Raw genomic sequence first — 17559 nt, forward strand, 5'->3', positions numbered from 1 at the left:
TAACTCAACATTCCTCCTAAGAGCATAGATCAGCAATGACCATTCACCCAAAAGCAACATGCAGGGATTTGAACCTAATGTGAGCTGATGTGTATAATTACCGTCTAAAATGAAGATCCTGCTAATCCAGCATTTTGCTTCCAGTGGATGTCCTTAGTAGCCTACAATCAGGGCACAAAACCAACAGGCCCTTCCCAACAACTCCTCTGAGTGCCTAGTTTATTAAGATACAGTCATCCCACCATGTTTCCAGTCTTGACTTTGGTGGATTTGATTATTCACTGATTTTATTTTTAAATGTTCTTTCTAGGCATCACTAGGTTTTCCAGTGGAATTCTGTGCTCAACTTCCTCCAGTCATGTTGGGGGATTTCCAGGAAGAACACCTTTCTATGAATCTATAGGTCCTCCCAACGTGATTCTATGTTCAGCATTCATGTTCATAGTGTTTTCTTGGCAGAATTTGTTCAGAGAGTCTTTTTTTATATAACCTCCCACCTTTCACAGCTTTCCTCTGAGGCAGAGAGTGTGTGACTTGCTCAAGGTCACTCAGGGCCCTTCCACACAACCATATAACCCAGAATAGCAAGGCAGAAATCCCACAATGTCTTCTTTGAACTGGGATATCTGAGTCCACACTACCATGTATTCCAGTTCAAAGCAGAAAATGTGGGATTTTATACAGCTGTGTGGAAGGCGCCTCAGGTGTCCACAATTAAGCAGGGAATCTTGGAGTAATCCTTCTACGGCTTCCAAGTATTCCAAGTTTCTTTTTATATCCCTGCTTTCCTCCATTCCTTGCAGACACTTTCCCTCAGATCTTCCTCCAGTTTGAGAACAGAGGATGCAGTTCTTAAAAGCAGCCAAATGTGCTTTCTACTATCTGCACACATTGTCCGTACCATAAAGGATTTTAATCCGAATTAGCGGCTGGCGATTCTGTGTTCAGCTGGCTGTGGGACTTAAAGGCTTAAAGGGACTAACTACCCTTTGGGATTGTCACTTATGGGGACACATGCTCAATGGGAAAACCTTCTTGAAGCTCAGGATATAAACTTAATGAGGCATCCTCTCGAAGCATTACTTACGGGAATACACAATTAATGGCATACACTCTTGGAGCATCACTTAGGGGGAAAAATGCTTCCCTAGCCCCTTATTCATTTGTTGTCTGCACTTTCCATGGGCTCCTTTTAGGGATTTTTGCATTCATTGAGCCTGAACTCAGCAATGATTCCTATCTCAGCCATATTGTTTTATGATGATGTTTGTGACTGTTTTTTTTAACATTACTATTTGATTTATTTTAATTGTGTCTCTGTAATTCTTGGTTTTGTCCCTTTGTAAGCCACCCTGAGTCCCCTTGGGGAGATGGTGGCGGGATATAAAAATAAAGTTATTGTTATTATTATTATTATTATTATTATTATTATTATAAGACCACTCTCAAGACATCAGTTATGGGTAGGGTGACAGCTTGCCCAATGGTATGTAGCCCCCCTTAAACATTATTGTATTTACATTTAGTATCTACTGTATAATGCCATTAATATGTGCACTGTAATTACTAAAAGGATACATTTATTTTGCAATAATTTTAATTGAATCCTTTCCCACTTAGTTAAGCCATAAAGACTTTGCTACTCTGTTGCTGAATATGCATGCCCAGTGTGGAATACATCTCACCACACTAAAAACTGTGGATGTGGCTCTTAATGAGACATGCCACATTATCACAGGATGTCTACACCACTGGAGAAATTACACTGTTTAGCCAGTATTGTACCACCTGACATCAATCGGGAAGTAGCAGCCAGCAATAAAAGGGTCAAGGCAGTGACATATCCGGCCCATCCTTTGTTTGGATATCAGCCAAAACACCAATGCCTTAAATAAAGAAACATCTTCTTAAGATCTACAGAGATACTCGCAGGAACATCTCAGCAAGCAAGAATCCAAAAGTGGCAGGCTGAAACCCAGATCCTCAATCAGTGGCTGAGACTGGATGAGAAACTCCTCCCTGGGCACACAGAAGACTGGGCAACTTGCAAGACACTGAACAGACTGCGCTATGGCACAATGAGATGCAGAACCAATCTTAAGAAATGGGGCTACAAAGTGGAATCCACGACATGTGAGTGCGGAGAAGAGCAAACCACAGACCGTCTATTACAATGCAGCCTGAGCCCTGCCACACTCACAATGGAAGAAATCCGTATAGCGACACCAGAAGCACCCCAAGTGGCCAGCTTCTGGTCAAAGGAAATCTAGTATAATGCCAAGTTTTTAACTTTGTTTGTATTATTTTTAAATACATTATAACTGTACCCTCATTTTGCTTCTGATATGATAAATGTGTATTATGTTTTTAAACATAAAAATTCAACTTTTTTGAAGGCAGGCATTTTTCTTATCTCACAAACATTCAACCAGTATTTGAAATCCACTTTTTGTCCATGGAGTTTAGCTTTCATGGGTAGTGTCTATGGAAAGCCTTAGTCTGTTAATTTGCTTAGAAAAGGGACAGATGCCTGCTGCTGCAAAGGCAAATGTAAAATTTAGATCCTCAACTGCATAGTCACAATCTGTACAAAAGATCAGTACTCTTAGTCACAAAAGTTAGGTATTTCACACTGAAGTACATGATTAAAAGCAGCCCAAAGCTATGTGTGAGGCATTTCCAGGGAGTGCTACTTTTCATACAAGAACATGTGCTGAAACACCTCCTAAAAAGCCAGCTTCTTTAAAAGGGCTGAAGGAAGCCTGTTGTTCTCTGAATGCTTTCATGCACTCATTAGGCTTCTAGATTAGGCATGGACAAACTTTGGCCCTCCAGGTGTTTTGGACTACAACTCCCACCATTCCTAACAGCCTTGGGTGCCCTCCTTTCCCCCCTCAGTCGCTGAAGCGATCCCTCATTGACTGAGTAAGATTGCCTTCCAGATTCGGTGTATTGGCGGTGAGGCCGTAGGTGACTGTGCAGCCCTATGCTTGACCTGCATGTTCTCCTGCAGTGAGGGCATCGGTTTCCAGGTGGAAGGCAGTCCTGGTTGGGGTTGGCTTGACACTCCTTCCACTTGGCAAGTTTCTCTCTTTCGCTCTCCATTTGTGCCTCTTCAAATTCTACAGCATTGCTGGTCACAGCTGACCTCTAGCTAGAGCACTCAAGGACCCGGGCTTCCCAATTCTCAGTTTTTAACATCTGTTATAGAACTCCAGTATGCTGATGACGACGTCGTCTGTGCACCCATGCTTCATCTACATTATGGAATGAATTTTGTCAGGGCTTAATGCTATGGAGTCCTGGGTATTGTAGTTATACAAAGTCTTTCGCCTCCTCTGCCAAAACGTGCTGGTACTTCGCCAAACTACAACTCCCAGGATACTATAGCCTTGAGCCGTGGCAAAATCGTGTCAAGCTGCATTCATTTTGAAGTGTCGATGCACCTTTTTGTTTCATCCACAATGTTATTAAAAGCACGACCTTCTGGCTATGTGCATAAGAGGGTGTACATTAAACATAAATGCAGGCTATGTGCATAATATAAATGTGAAACATGAGTGTCATGTTTAGACTTTGGCCCATCTCCAAACTATCATGGAGGTGGATGGGAAAATGCTCCTGCTGGGGCAAAATATTCTGGGAGTGACTTTGGAGGGCGTGCAAACCATACAACATCACAGCAGCGCCTCCTCAGCCCTCACGCCCCTTTCCTCCTTTGCCTCGCGGGCCTACAAAAGCCCATAACAAGAGCAGGAGGAAGCGGAGCAAACCACTACCCTTATTTAAAAAAAAAGAGGGGGGTGTAATTGAAAACCAATTTTGTGCCGCTATTGCTAGAGGTAAAGCAACTGGAAACCGGATTCCATTAGGGCGGATTTCACCCTTTGCTGCGTGTTTGTGTGAAAAAAAAACCTCGGGAAATATCTCTTGTGTATTTTTTTTTCCTAATCTCCTCTCCCTCCCCCCATTGTGGGAATCACTTGGTACGCCCCGACGGAGGAGCGCGAGCCAGCGAGTGAGCGCTGGGCAGTCAGTCAGTGGCGGGCGCGAGGCGGGGGTGTGTACGCCTTGTGTTTGTCTGGAGGTAGAGAGCTGTTGCGTTTTGCGCATGCGCGTGGCCAAGGGCTGCAGCAGCGGCCACTGTTGGGACTTCGGAGACGGGAGGAGGTGTTGGCAAGGTGGCGCGCGGGCAGGGGAGGAGGGGAGAGGGGCGCGAGCCGAGCAACGGGCATCTGTGGGGAGCCGGTGGGGGGGGGGGGGAATGCTGGAGGGGGGCTTCTGCGCATGCGCGGGGTGAGAGAGCGAGAGAGAGAGAGCGTGAGGGGAAAGGGGCGGCTTCCCTGCGGCGAGGGATGGGAGGGCGCTTCTTCCCGCCAAAACGGGGTGAGGAGGAGAGAGCCTTGGCCGGCTGGGGAAGGGGGAGGCTCCAGCTATATATATCCTCTATAATTGCCTGCTTTTGTTTACCTCCTCCCCCTTTTTTTTCAGGACCTGCTCGTGAGAACGCTCGTTCACGTGAAAACCCGACCCAGGTGTTTCACTCAGCAGCAGCAACATGAGCCTCGATTTCAAACCAGGGGATCTGATCTTCGCCAAGATGAAAGGCTATCCCCATTGGCCGGCCAGGGTAAGGCACTAGGCACAATTTGGGGGACAGAAACACCTGCAGCTGTTGATGCTTTTGCCATTTCCAGGCAAACACACCTTTTCGGAGAAAGCGTCCTCTTGAAATGGCTCGGCTCCCCATGCTTTGCCCTTGTTTTCCTTATGGATCCTCCCTCCTTGCTTTAACAGCAGAGGAGGGGTGTGTGTGTGTGTGTGTGTTTGTGGCACGGGAAGTCACATTGCAGATGCCCACATACTGGTTTCCTGCGTTCGTCTTTTGATGGGTTTTGGCACCGTTAAATAGAAGCAGTATTTTCCTTCCAGTGGACGCGCTTGAGATATATACATATAAATAAAAATGTAATGTTCGTTTGTGGGATTAACATAACTCAAAAACCGCTGGACGAATTGACACCAAATTTGGACACAATACACCTGTCGGGCCAACGAGTGACCCTCACTCATAAAAACACCGAAAAACACAGCAGACGAGCCTTAAAAGGGCAAAAAATTAAAAATACATTACAACATATGCACAAAACCACACACACATATATATATATGCAAACACACATATATGCACACACAAAACACATATACACAGACTGGGCCACAGCAATACATGGCAGGGAACAGCTAGTATACATATAAACAAAAATATAATGTTTGTTTGTGGGATTAACATAACTCAAAAACCGCTGGACAAATTGACACCAAATTTGGACACAATACAACTATCAGGCCAACAAGTGACCACCACTCATAAAAACATTGAGAAACACAGGGGAAGGGACTTAAAAAGCAAAAAATAAAAAATAGATTACAATGCATGTGCAAAACTACACATATATATGGAAACACACATATATGCACATATACACAAATATATATACACACAAACACATATATACAGACTGGGCCACAGCAATGTGTGGCAGGGGATGGCTAGTACATATATATATATATATATATATATATTCTGTATTAACTAAAATACAGGTAGTCCTCAAGTTACAAACATCTGACATACAAACGACTCAGTTAAGAAGGGTGGAGGGTGGTGAGACAGCAGGAAATGAGAGACATCTGCCCTTCGGAAGGAAAATTCACTTCTGGAAGAGTTACCATGGAGAAAAGGGTTCTCCACTGAAGCTTTTTCACCAATCCTTGTTTCCACAAGCTACATTTTTCAGAATCCAATTCTCACTTTCAAAAGTGAGGGGAAATATTCTGAATAGGGGCCACAGACAGAAGAACAAATTCCACAGGGGTGTTCACCCTTCCCTGTCCGGTCCAAAGCTTATATATATTTGGCTGGGGTTACACTTAAAATGTACTTGTTCCAACTTACATACAAATTAAACTTAAGAACAAACCTACAGAATCTATCTTGTCTGTAACTTGGGGACTGTCTGTACTTAAAAAGACCTGCATACTTTCATTATAAGGACCCTTAATGTGTGTAAATGAAGTGCATTTCTCTCAGGAAGCCTAAAACAGAGATTATGACATTTAATGTGAAGAATGTTGAAGATGTTTCATTTAACTAATCTTTTGTGGGTTAAAATAATCAGTTCGACCCCCGATACTGGACTGCATGGCCCAGTAGCCCTAGCCAATATAGTTAATGGTGAAGAATGAATGCTACCGGGTGCAGTTAAATGACACTTGGATGAGTGCATGATTCCCATCCATATTCCATGATAATTCAGAAGGCTTCCAGTTAAATGTAATTCAAACAAATTTGGGGGGAAATTGAAGAAGTAATACTTCAAATAAAAAATAATATACATGTATAATACATTTATAATGTACAGTAAAACTGTGTTACATTGCATTTATCTGAAATTGTCTTAATTTGCTTTTAATTTCTTTCAGTGTTAATATGAAGTCAATAATAGTATTAGTTAGGCCTGTTTTTAATAGTAACTAAAGCAACCAAAACCTACATTTATCCGGCATCTACCAATCCCCATTGGTGCCAGTTAACAGGAAGCCTAATGTATATGTTTTTTTTTTATGGAACATATAGTTTCTGTAAGTGAAGTACATTCCTAACAGCAAACCTAGATAATTTGATCTGGATCTGTTTGGTCAGGCTTTTTGTAAAAATGTCAGAAATGATTCATATCACCTTTTTTTTTCAAAATGACGAAAAAGAATTAATCTTTTGTGGCTTTAAAAATCAGTTCGATGCAGCCTATCTGAAACCTCAGGCAGCATGGCCAGTGTTACATCGGATACACCTACACTGTAGAATTAATACAGTTTGATTTCACTTCAACTGCTGTGGTTCAATACTATGATCATGGGAGTTGCAGTTTGAAGAGGCACCAGTATTCTTTAGCAGAGAAGGCTCAATACCGTATAAAACTATAAGCTCCATGATTCCATTGCATTGAGCCATGGTAGTTAAAGTGATGTCAAAGTGCATTAATTCAACAGTACAGATGCATCCATAGAATCGTTCACTCCTCCAGATACTGGATTATGTAGCCAGTATAGCTAATAGTGAAAAATGCTGAGAGTTGCTTGATTCCTACTTATGGTCTACATTCAATTGCTAATTCCAGTTTGGATTAATGCACCTATTTTGGTTGGGACTAGTAGTTGGATTGTGGTCTGAAATTCTAGGATTTGTAGTCAACTACCGTCTAAAGTAACTAAAATGAATGTATAATTGCTGATTTTTCCCCAAAGCCATATATTTATTTTAAGTTGTAAACATACACATATTTCAGTGCACCAAGAATTAGATTGGAGCACAGGTCTTCATGATTATTCATATACCCATCTTCACATCTCTTCAGTGTTTGTCAATAAGCAAAGAATTCAGTTGCAATCGAACAATTCAGTGGCACAAATTTGATGGATCATACTGGTTTCTTGATTCTGATTTTCCATATTTATATTTCTCTTGTTTCTCCTGAATGCGTTACAAAAATTATAACCAGGCATGTCATGAAGCAGCAGCTGGTAAAGAAAAAATAACTCCAGAACATTTTTCTGCATGGATTCTCATTATTTATTTTCATTTGAATCCATTTTTGTCTGACACAGCATCAAAAATCACTGGTTCATGACTTTTGGTGTGCCTTTATATCTGGAGCAGAAATGCTCAGATGGTCCATGAGGTAGCATTTAAAGAACTTACCCAATTGAATGTGAAATTCATAAATTATTTTGATTGCTTCTCATACTATTGTGACATCATGACTGAATACTTCCATAATCTCTGTATCAAAAAATTATATATATTTACGAATTGTGGGGCTGTGTCGTCTCAGAAGTATGGAGCGACATGGACTTTGTAACTTGCTGAATTGTCATACTTTGGCAGGAACTGTTCTGAGATTCCATCATTGTTGCCTTCAAAAAATTATTCAAATTTCCTGAGAAGACAGGCAGACAAATGTCAATGACTGGAAGGAGCAAAAACCACCAGCATTAAAACGATTCTCTACTGTCAACTTTGCTGGGCTGGCTACATTTTCCAAATATCCGATCACCATCTCACAAAGCAGTTTCTTTATTCTAATCTTATTAACAGGAACCCTTGGTGGCACAATGGGTTAAATCTTTGTGCCAGCAGGACTGAAGACTGACAGGTCACAGGATTGAATCCGGGGAGAGTGTAGATGAGCTCCTTCTGCCAGCTCCAGCTTCCCATGCAGGGGCATGAGAGAAACTTCCCACAAGGAAGTGTCCCCTGGGCAATGTCCTTGCAGACAACCAATTCTCTCACACCAGAAGCAACTTGCAGTTTCTCAAGTCGCTCCTGACACACACACAAATCTTAAGAACAGAAAAAATGCCAGTGGACAACAAAAGGGATTTAAAGACAGATTTAAATCTAACCAAAAAGTGATATAAACATCAAGAACTGGGAAGCCCTGCTGCCCTGGAGATCAGCTGTTCCTATGGTACTTGGGATTTTGAAGAGGCATGAATAGAGAGCAAAAGGGAAAAACACGCCAAGAGAAAAGCGTCCCAAGCAAATCTTTGTGATTGCCTTCTATCTGGAAATTTACGTTCTCAGTGTGAAAGACCATACAGATCCAGAATAGGACTTCACAGTCACAGACCCACCATCAAGACTTGCCTTTGGAAGGTAGTCATACTCAGCCACCTATGATGGTGATGGTGATGTCAGGGGTGATTTGAATGCAATATTCCTGCTTCTTGGCAGGGGGTTGGACTGGATGGCCATGAGGTCTCTTCCAACTCTTTGATTCTATGATGGAGGTTCATGACTTTCAAAATTGTCATAGTATAAGCAGGGATTGGTCTGAGATTTTTTTTTAAGTTGGGGAGGTTAAATATCAGTTCTCTGTGCATTGTCTGTGTTTGATCATTTGATTGTGTAGGTTTCTAAGTAACAATTAGGATCTTTGAACATCTGTGCCCAGGACGAGTGGTTTTTCTTATAATAATGTTCTGGAATTATTGTTTTCTCTGTCTGGGAGGTCTATATACACTTCTGTAAGGACATTGAGAAGAACTCTCTAGAATGAATTTTTACTCAGATCCACACATCATAGTTATACCAAATATTATTTTCTTCTTTAGGTGGATGAAGTTCCTGACGGAGCAGTGAAGCCACCCACAAATAAAATGCCTATATTCTTTTTTGGCACACATGAAACGTAAGTCTTGAATATGAAAAGCCCTACTGCTTTAGATAGTTTCTTGGCTGTAGAAGAAACTTAACTAATACTTCTATCTTGGAGGGCATAAGTGAGCATATGAAGAAAATAAACTCAAGAGTAAAGAGTTTCCAGAAATAAGCTTTGAGAATCTTTGGTTCCTAAAGGCTGATCTCAGATAGTTATCCTGCACTTACCTTGCACTTGTGGTTATGGCCTTGCCACAAAGAAAACATGTCAGGAAGGGATGGCTGTGTCATTTTGAGTGCACGAAACTGCTCCCTGGCTTTAACTTGTGGCTTTAACCTGACTGTTGGAAATATGCCTTAGACTATCAATTATGCTGAAAATCAAGATAAGCCATTTTTACCCCAATTGGCTGCTCTGACTGAACTAATTGGGTTTAAAACAGCTGTTTATGGAGGACAATGTAAAGCAGGAGTGGGAATTGTACAGCACTTGTGATGCTGGACCACTGATCCTAGCATTTTCCACCATTACCTGTGGTGCCCGAGCTGGGAGTTGCAGTCCAACAACATCTGGAGAAGCTGCACTCTCCCCACCTCTACTGAATGGAAAGGGAACAAATTGGCTGCCTCTCATGCTGTTCTTTGCTGCCTTCAGCAACTGGCCGGCCTAATTCTGTTAAGCAGCAGCCGGTAGGGAGAACAGAAAGGGTGGGGGGAAGGGATACAGTGTGCAGTTCTGGGGGGAGGGACTGGAAGAAATCAAATTAAGAAGACATAATGCACCAAGGGCATGGGAAGGGAAAGAGAGCTTGTTGACCTGGTAGCTCTATGAAATGATGTCTGTATTGATATATAGCAATCACTGGGTTTTCTGCAGGTTGTCATAACTACAGTCTTGCTGACATTGCCTCCTTTCTCATTCTTTAATATGTTGCTCTCCTGAGTTGTATTTTTATAGTTATAAAGGAGGAGTTACTCTGGTTAGAGTCAGTGTCCACTTACCTAGAAATGTGTTGTAGAAAAGCGGTTTAGTTCTTACCAGATTAGACCTTTCACAAATCTTTCAGTCATATTTTAGCAAGAGCAGCAGGATAAGTGTCAAAGCTGAATATCAAGATTTGAGATCCAGGGGCATAACCATATTTCCTGTGACAGCTTTTTCTTCATCTAGCTGTTTTCTAATTTGCCTAATGTTTTAATATTGAAATGTACTTAGTTCTATACATAGTATTCAAAATCTGGATGGATAATATATGTCTGGTGCTATGATATTTGTTTCTTTTCAAACCGTTCCCTAATAATTCTAATGATGAATTGTCCTTTTTCATTGTGGTAACATTGCTAAACCTGCAAAGTACCCATTACATTTTATAATGCTAGCCGTATTTGGAGGAAAGCATTATAAAAATGAAACACCGTGTATATTTGAGTATAAGCCCACTTAATATAAGCCAAGGCACCCCATTTTACCACAAAAAACTAGGAAAATGTAATTACTCGAGTATAAGCTGAGGGTGGAAAATGCAACAGCTACAGGTAAATTTCAAAATAACAGTAGATAAAATGACATTAATTGAGGCATCAGTAGGTTAAATGCTTTTGAATATTTACAAAAAACTTTAAGATAAGATTGTCCAACTCGGATTAAACCATTATTCTAACTTTCTTCAATGTAAATGTGCTTACGTATCCTTCCAATAATAATAGAGAGTAAAATAATGTAATAAAAATAGAGTAAAATAATTTACTTTTTTTTGTCGCGTCAGGAGCGACCTGAGAAACTGCAAGTCGCTCCTGTTGTGAGAGAATTGGCTGTCTGCAAGGACGTTGCCCAGGGGATGCCCGGATGATTTGATGTTTTTATCATCCTTGTGGGAGGCTTCTCTCATGTCCCCGCATGAGGAGCTGGAGCTGATAGAGGGAGCTCATCCGCCTCTCCCCGGATTCGAACCTATGACCTGTCGGTCTTCAGTCCTGCCGGCACAGGGCTTTAACCCACTGCGCCACCAGGGGCTCCGGAGTAAAATAATGGAAATATAATAATATCAGTAACAGTAGAGTAAAATGAGAGATGCAATAATAACAATAGAGTAAAATAATAAATGTAATAAAAATAGGTGAAAATAATAAAAGTAATAATAAATAGAATAACATAATAAATGTAATAAATAATAATTAAGAGTAAAATAATGTAATAATAATAACAAAATAATAAATAACTTTGACTCGAGTATAAACTGAGGGGAGCCTTTTCAGCCTAAAAAAGGGCTGAAAGACCCAGCTTATCCTCGAGTATATACATTAAATTAAATTTTGATTTAGGGATTATCATAGAGAGATATTTAACCATTTTTTATGATACATACATATGTTCATGCTTGAGGGCTTATTGTCAAAAACGAGTTTCAATATCTTTGGGAATAAATGGCACTGGGTTGTTGAATTTATTAACCTCTAAAAGCACTTCTGGTTTTTCCCATGACTTGTCTTTTATTAGGGCTGTTTGGTGAGGAATTTGTTAATCGTTTAGAAATCTTTAAATATATTCTTAAAGAATAATTATAAACAATAACTCTTCAAAACAGTAGTTTTAATGAGCATGATGTGCAAAACATAGAATGTATGTAGAATACAATAAGTATTTCGTTTCTTTTATAGAGCATATTTGGGACCAAAAGATATATTCCCCTATGCTGAAAATAAAGAAAAATATGGCAAGCCAAATAAAAGAAAAGGCTTTAATGAAGGATTGTGGGAAATAGACAACAACCCCAAAGTTAAATTTTCTAGTCAGCAGGTAAGTTCCACATTATAAGAAATATTCCTGCTGGTTTCCTGTTCCTTTGAGTGTCATATCCAAGTCTCAAGTTGCTTACAGCAGTATAACTGAGATGGTGGCCTGAGAAATTTTTACATGACCCCAGGTACAGGGTGATGCAGCATAACTTACTTTTTCCAAAACTTAATAAAACCCATTGTATGAATCAGAATTTTTTTTTATAATGTAGGCGCATACCTAAAGTTTTGTTTCACGTAGTTTTGAAGATCAAATTAGGTAGGTGACGTCCCCCATTCTCCATACACTGAGTAAACCGATTTCTGGCATTTGTCATGACTCTTGCCAGCATAGCAGGCAGTATGTTGGCAATTTCTTCCTGGATGTTGGTCTTCAAATCTTGTAGGGTCCTTGGATGGTTCACATAAACACGGGATTTCAAAAAACTCCATAGAAAAAAATCACAAGGGGCCAAATCTGGAGAGTGGGCCGGCCACTCCAAATCCACTCGAAAAGTAGGCTTCAACGGCAAAAGCATTCTCCTCACTGTTCCAGCGCAAGATGGCGACTGAACTGTGTCAAGACAAAACGTTATACTCCCGCCTCTCAAATGAGACAACTGACTGAATGGCACGCATTTTAAAAAAGGAAGTTATGCTGCCTCACCCTGTATATAGGTATATAAAAAAGGTATAAAAATCAAACATTTCCTGATAATAGATCAGCATTTGCAAAGCTTGCTAAACTGGCTACTTTTTTGGAATACAACTGAAGCATCATCTGCAGAGACTACTTTAAACTCTTCCTGTTGTTGCTAACAGATTTTTTTTTTTTTAGTAAATGTCCAGGTGATGTGAAGAAATGTTTTTCTCTTACTACATTTTTATGACCCCAACATTGAGCATTTGGGATCAGAATCCACAATTTAAAGAGTGGCTTTAGAAGACTGTGTGTTACCTAGCAGTTGCTGCAAATAGTGTTCACTGGAAGGTATTTCTTTCAGTATGTCTTGGAGTATCTGCTCAGTTTTACGCAAACAAGTAGATAACTACCTTCTGATGGTGCCTTTAAGATTTGGGGACAGTTGAGGTTTTTCCTTAGGAAAGACAGCTTCTACCAGAGTAAGTTAGAAACGCAAATGTTGCAACATGAAAGAATGAGGACCAGTATGGATCCTGTCAGAATTGTAAACAAGACAAAAACAAGTCCTTGAAATACTCTTCAATAACAGTCATCAGAAAGTTTGTCTTTCAGAAGCGAATATAGACTTGATGGGGTGGGCTTGGTTCCTTGTACTCTTGTCATTCAGAACAGTTTTGTTCAAAATGGTGGATGATGGGCCTGTACCAGCCCGCAAACTGTCGTGTACCAGTCCCATGCAAATTTCCAAGAAACAAATAATTATGGGCACCAATACAATACAGTACTGGTCCCTGGCACACTGGAGAAGAATCTGCCCAGTCAAATAATCTGAGATCACTGCTTTAGAGGGCAACGTGTAAATAAATCCTCTGTTTCTATATTCTTATCATAGCTTGCCAAATAATGTACTAGATGTTTTTCAAAATTTGACTATTAAAGTACTTTAGTTTTTGGGCACAAATGTAATCACATTTACTGGAATATTATTATTATTATTATTATTATTAATATAAACTCCATTGTATTTAATGAGACTCTTGAATTAGGATGCATGTTTTGTAGACAAATTACTATGTACTTTGTTTTGTTCCTATATCCTCCTCAAAGTCTGAGATAGAATGAACATCACCAGAATATTTAAAAACATTTCAAATGTTTTTTTAATCACTTCCCTTGAAACGTATCGATGCTGTCATGCTTTTGCTGCTGATTTATTTATGTGGGTGGTATTCTCTTTGTTTGTAGTCCCAGCCAGCTGTTAACACTGCAGATGATAAAGAAACTCCTGAAGATACTAATATAGATGCTACAGAGGAAAGTGAGCAAAAAATGGGGCCTAAACGGAGGAAAGCTACTGCTCTTAAAGTAAGTCATCATAAATCAATGGCTTTCAGAAGAGCTGCTTTTTGGAGAAGGTTTTACTGCATAATTGGATTATCAGTAGCAGTATGACAAATAATTAGAGTTGAAAGTTCTTCATTAAATGGATAGATGAATCAGAGCCTTAGTGATTAATGAATAGGATCTGGTTTTAGTAGCAGGAGAGTATATTTATAACACTTGGTTTTGTGCTAATTATGTAATGAATGAAAAATAAAATAATCTTCTAATACTGTCCTTTTTGCTATACCATCTTCTCTTGTAATAAGCCTCACTGGACTATATAATATTTCAATGTATTGTCGAAGGCTTTCATGGCTGGAATCACTAGGTTCTTGTGGGTTTTTTCGGGCTATAGAGCCATGTTCTAGAGGCATTTCTCCTGACGTTTCGCCTGCATCTATGGCAAGCATCCTCAGAGGTTGAGACCTCTGAGGATGCTTGCCATAGATGCAGGCGAAACGTCAGGAGAAATGCCTCTAGAACATGGCTCTATAGCCCGAAAAAACCCACAAGAACCTATATAATATTTATTTCTGGGATGTGGGTTTTGCTTTAAATGTGCTTTCTTCTAACTTCAGTGTAAAACAATCTTTTTACCCATATTTATATATACTGTAGTAATGAAAAAAGCAGACATTGATCTTAATATTTTGGCAGTACACACACACACACACACACACACATATCGGCATTTTTAGCATTTTTATTTCACCAATATTATTTGTAAAGTATTGTGATCACTATAGGGTAGCAAATGGCATGTAAATCCCTCATCATACTTAGTGTTACGTTTTGTTGAATCTGTGAAAGATACTGCTGCCTTGTTCAGCTTTCTTTTGTAAAAAGTAAATCAAAAGTAAGCCACCTTTCACTATAAGATAAACTTCTCAGCAGCCTTCCACACAGCCATATAACTCAGAATATCAAGGCAGAATAACCCACAATATCTGCTTTGAACTGGAATATCTGACTCCACACTGCCATATATCCCAGTTCAAAGCAGAAAATGTGAGATTTTATTCAGCTGTATGGAAGGGGCCTCAGTTATCTGTTAAGTTGGGCAAAAGAATGTATCTTGTTGTAATTACCTCCTGAACAATTTTTCTGTTTGAATTGTTGCAGAGTATCTAGGAAAAGTTTTGAATCCCAAAACAGTAAATTATGGAGGTTCACGATGAACTCTGTGAGTTGACAAAATGTCAGGTTGAGAGTTGTTGTCCTCAGGGTAGAAAATATGTTTGTGTGGGAAGGGCAGTGAATGATGATGGCTTGCTGGTTTTGTGTTTTGAGGTTCAAGTGCTTGACATAATGTCTTATCTTGTCACTAAAATGGTAGGGATCAAAGAAAAAAAATCATGGTGAGCTGGGGAAGTGTTAAAGAGGAAACGTGGGAGTGACCATGGGGCCTAAATCGGGTATAGACATGTTGAAGAAAACAATTTGTTTAGACATGGAAAATGTTATAAATTCCTAGTGATTTCAAGTTAACCGTATACAAAACATTTTGGGCCATGTTCTAAAAATAGCTTGACATTTTCTTCTGATACGATGACAGCCATAATATTGAAATAAGAGAGAAAGAATGGATGCAATGTACATACTTTGGAAATAATACTTGCTCTTAATGTGGTGAGTGTGTGCCATAGCCTTTTCCCCCTCCATGTTTTTGTAACAATGCCTTATAAAGTTTATTGTTTGTTTCGGGTGGATCCCTGGGCTACAGCCCAGCAGGGGCTGTATTGTTTAAAAATCTGCTAGATTCAATGTATTTTCAAATTCTGTTCATGAACCTTAAAGTATTTTTAAAAGTCCTGTTCAGCAGGTGTTAGGAGTTAGTTGTGTACATCCTCCTATGATAGCATTGACTTTTCTAATTTTAACTGGTTTCTTCTGTGAGCTACTTTTGAGTCCCTCTTTGAGAGAAAGCCAACATAATTAATGAATTAATTAACAAACAAACAAATAAATAAAATCTTGGGTCAGGAATCAGGGAAGCCACACAAGTCAGCAACACTGACTCAAACATGGATCGGATACATAACAATACACCTTAAGTATCATTAGTGGAGAGCTCCCTCTTGATAACTTCAGGGATGCCAGTAAAAAGCTTACATAAAGATATCAAGGTATACTGTATTTTAAGATCAGGTATTTTATCTGTGCCTGTCCCATTTCTGTCTCAGAGAAGTCAAGCTATATGTGTACACTTTTTTTTCTGAAAGAAGAATTAGATGCATGGATTTTTATTTACCATTTTAAAACAAAATCTGAGACAGACTTATGCTGCCTTATAGATAGAATTAATACCATCCCTATGTGCCTAAGCAGATGTTATTTGAATGTAAAGCATAGCTAATGATTTTGGTATCTCATTCCTAGGGATCTGTTAAGCAAGATAGTCTTGACTCTGAGGTTGAAATGGAAGATAAAGAGATGGAAACACCAAAAGAGGACGATTCTTCAGAAAAACCTACCAGTGAAGTATGTTGAAGAGTGTGTTGTGTATCTTCTTATTTAACTTGACCCTGCTTCACAGAATTCTGAAAAATAGAAATGATGTACCCCATTAACCAAATGTGTCCTCCCATACAAACTGTTCCTTTCCCCCAATGGCTTTGCTTGTTTGGCATCATCAATTAATTTTAGTTGAACCACTAAATATAACTAACTGTTAAATTGCCATGTGTTTTAATTGCTTAAAGTACCTCTAGAAGCACATATAGCTTCATGTTAAGTTGGTTAAGTAGTTAGGCACTCACAATGCCAAATTGGTTAAGGATGTGCAGGTGTTACCTGCTTTTCAACGTTCTTCATTTTTATTATTCTCTCACAACTTTCCCATTATGACCAATTTAGCCTAGTTGAAATCAGGCATTTTTAAAAAAGAAAGTCATATACTTATTTTTTCTTCGTGGTCTTTGTGAATGCACACTTGTGGAGAGACTGCGCCTGCGGGGGCTCCAACGGAAACTTCTCTAGTTTAAACTTCTTAAGTTTTGGCGGTAACCCCGCCCAGCCCCGGCAGGGCATAAAAGGGCGCCCCGCGCGTACCCTCGCAATTCCTTTTTTTCCACCACACGGCTCACTTCGGCTCTTCTGAGATGTCAACAACCATATTTAAAAAATGCACGAATTGTTCGAAGAAGATCCCTGACTCCGACAAACATTCCCTTTGTCTTTTGTGTCTCGGCGAGGCACACATTACTTCTTCGTGCCGCCATTGCCAAGCGCTGATGGCAGAATCCCGGAAAAACCGGGTCCATCGTCTTCGGTACCTGCTTTACCAACAACGGTCAACTTCAGTGTCTTGGCCATTGGCATGACGTCGAGGGCAGCACCGTCCGCGACATCTCGACTGTTGACATCGGCAGAGGCGTCGACCTTACAGTCCGTCGACCCCCCGCCCCAGGCCGCGCCTCGCCAAACAAGGGCGAAGAAGGTAGCACAGAAAAGGCCGAGGGCAGCTATGTCGACAACTTCCAAAGCCAACAAAACAGGCCGCAAAACCATGAACGGTTACCACTGAAACCATACG

The 17559-nt window shown here is 40.0% G+C and overlaps 1 protein-coding gene across 5 annotated transcripts in view; it reads left to right on the forward strand.

The window, feature by feature from the left end:
• Positions 1 to 4003: 4003 nt before the first annotated feature.
• PSIP1 (PC4 and SRSF1 interacting protein 1) overlaps positions 4004 to 17559 on the forward strand; it is a 41330-nt gene continuing 27774 nt past the window's right edge. For 2 of the 5 annotated variants that reach the window (XM_060762411.2, XM_067464375.1), the window contains exons 1-6: positions 4010 to 4087; positions 4492 to 4630; positions 9178 to 9254; positions 11882 to 12020; positions 13887 to 14006; positions 16404 to 16505. In XM_060762411.2, coding sequence (XP_060618394.2) covers positions 4559 to 4630; positions 9178 to 9254; positions 11882 to 12020; positions 13887 to 14006; positions 16404 to 16505 — 510 coding nt within the window. In that variant the 5' untranslated portion in view covers positions 4010 to 4087; positions 4492 to 4558. The other 3 variants (XM_060762413.2, XM_060762412.2, XM_060762410.2) reach the window with 3 other exon arrangements.

The sequence above is a fragment of the Anolis sagrei genome, chromosome 2 (assembly GCF_037176765.1).
Source record: "Anolis sagrei isolate rAnoSag1 chromosome 2, rAnoSag1.mat, whole genome shotgun sequence".
NCBI lineage: Eukaryota > Metazoa > Chordata > Lepidosauria > Squamata > Dactyloidae > Anolis > Anolis sagrei.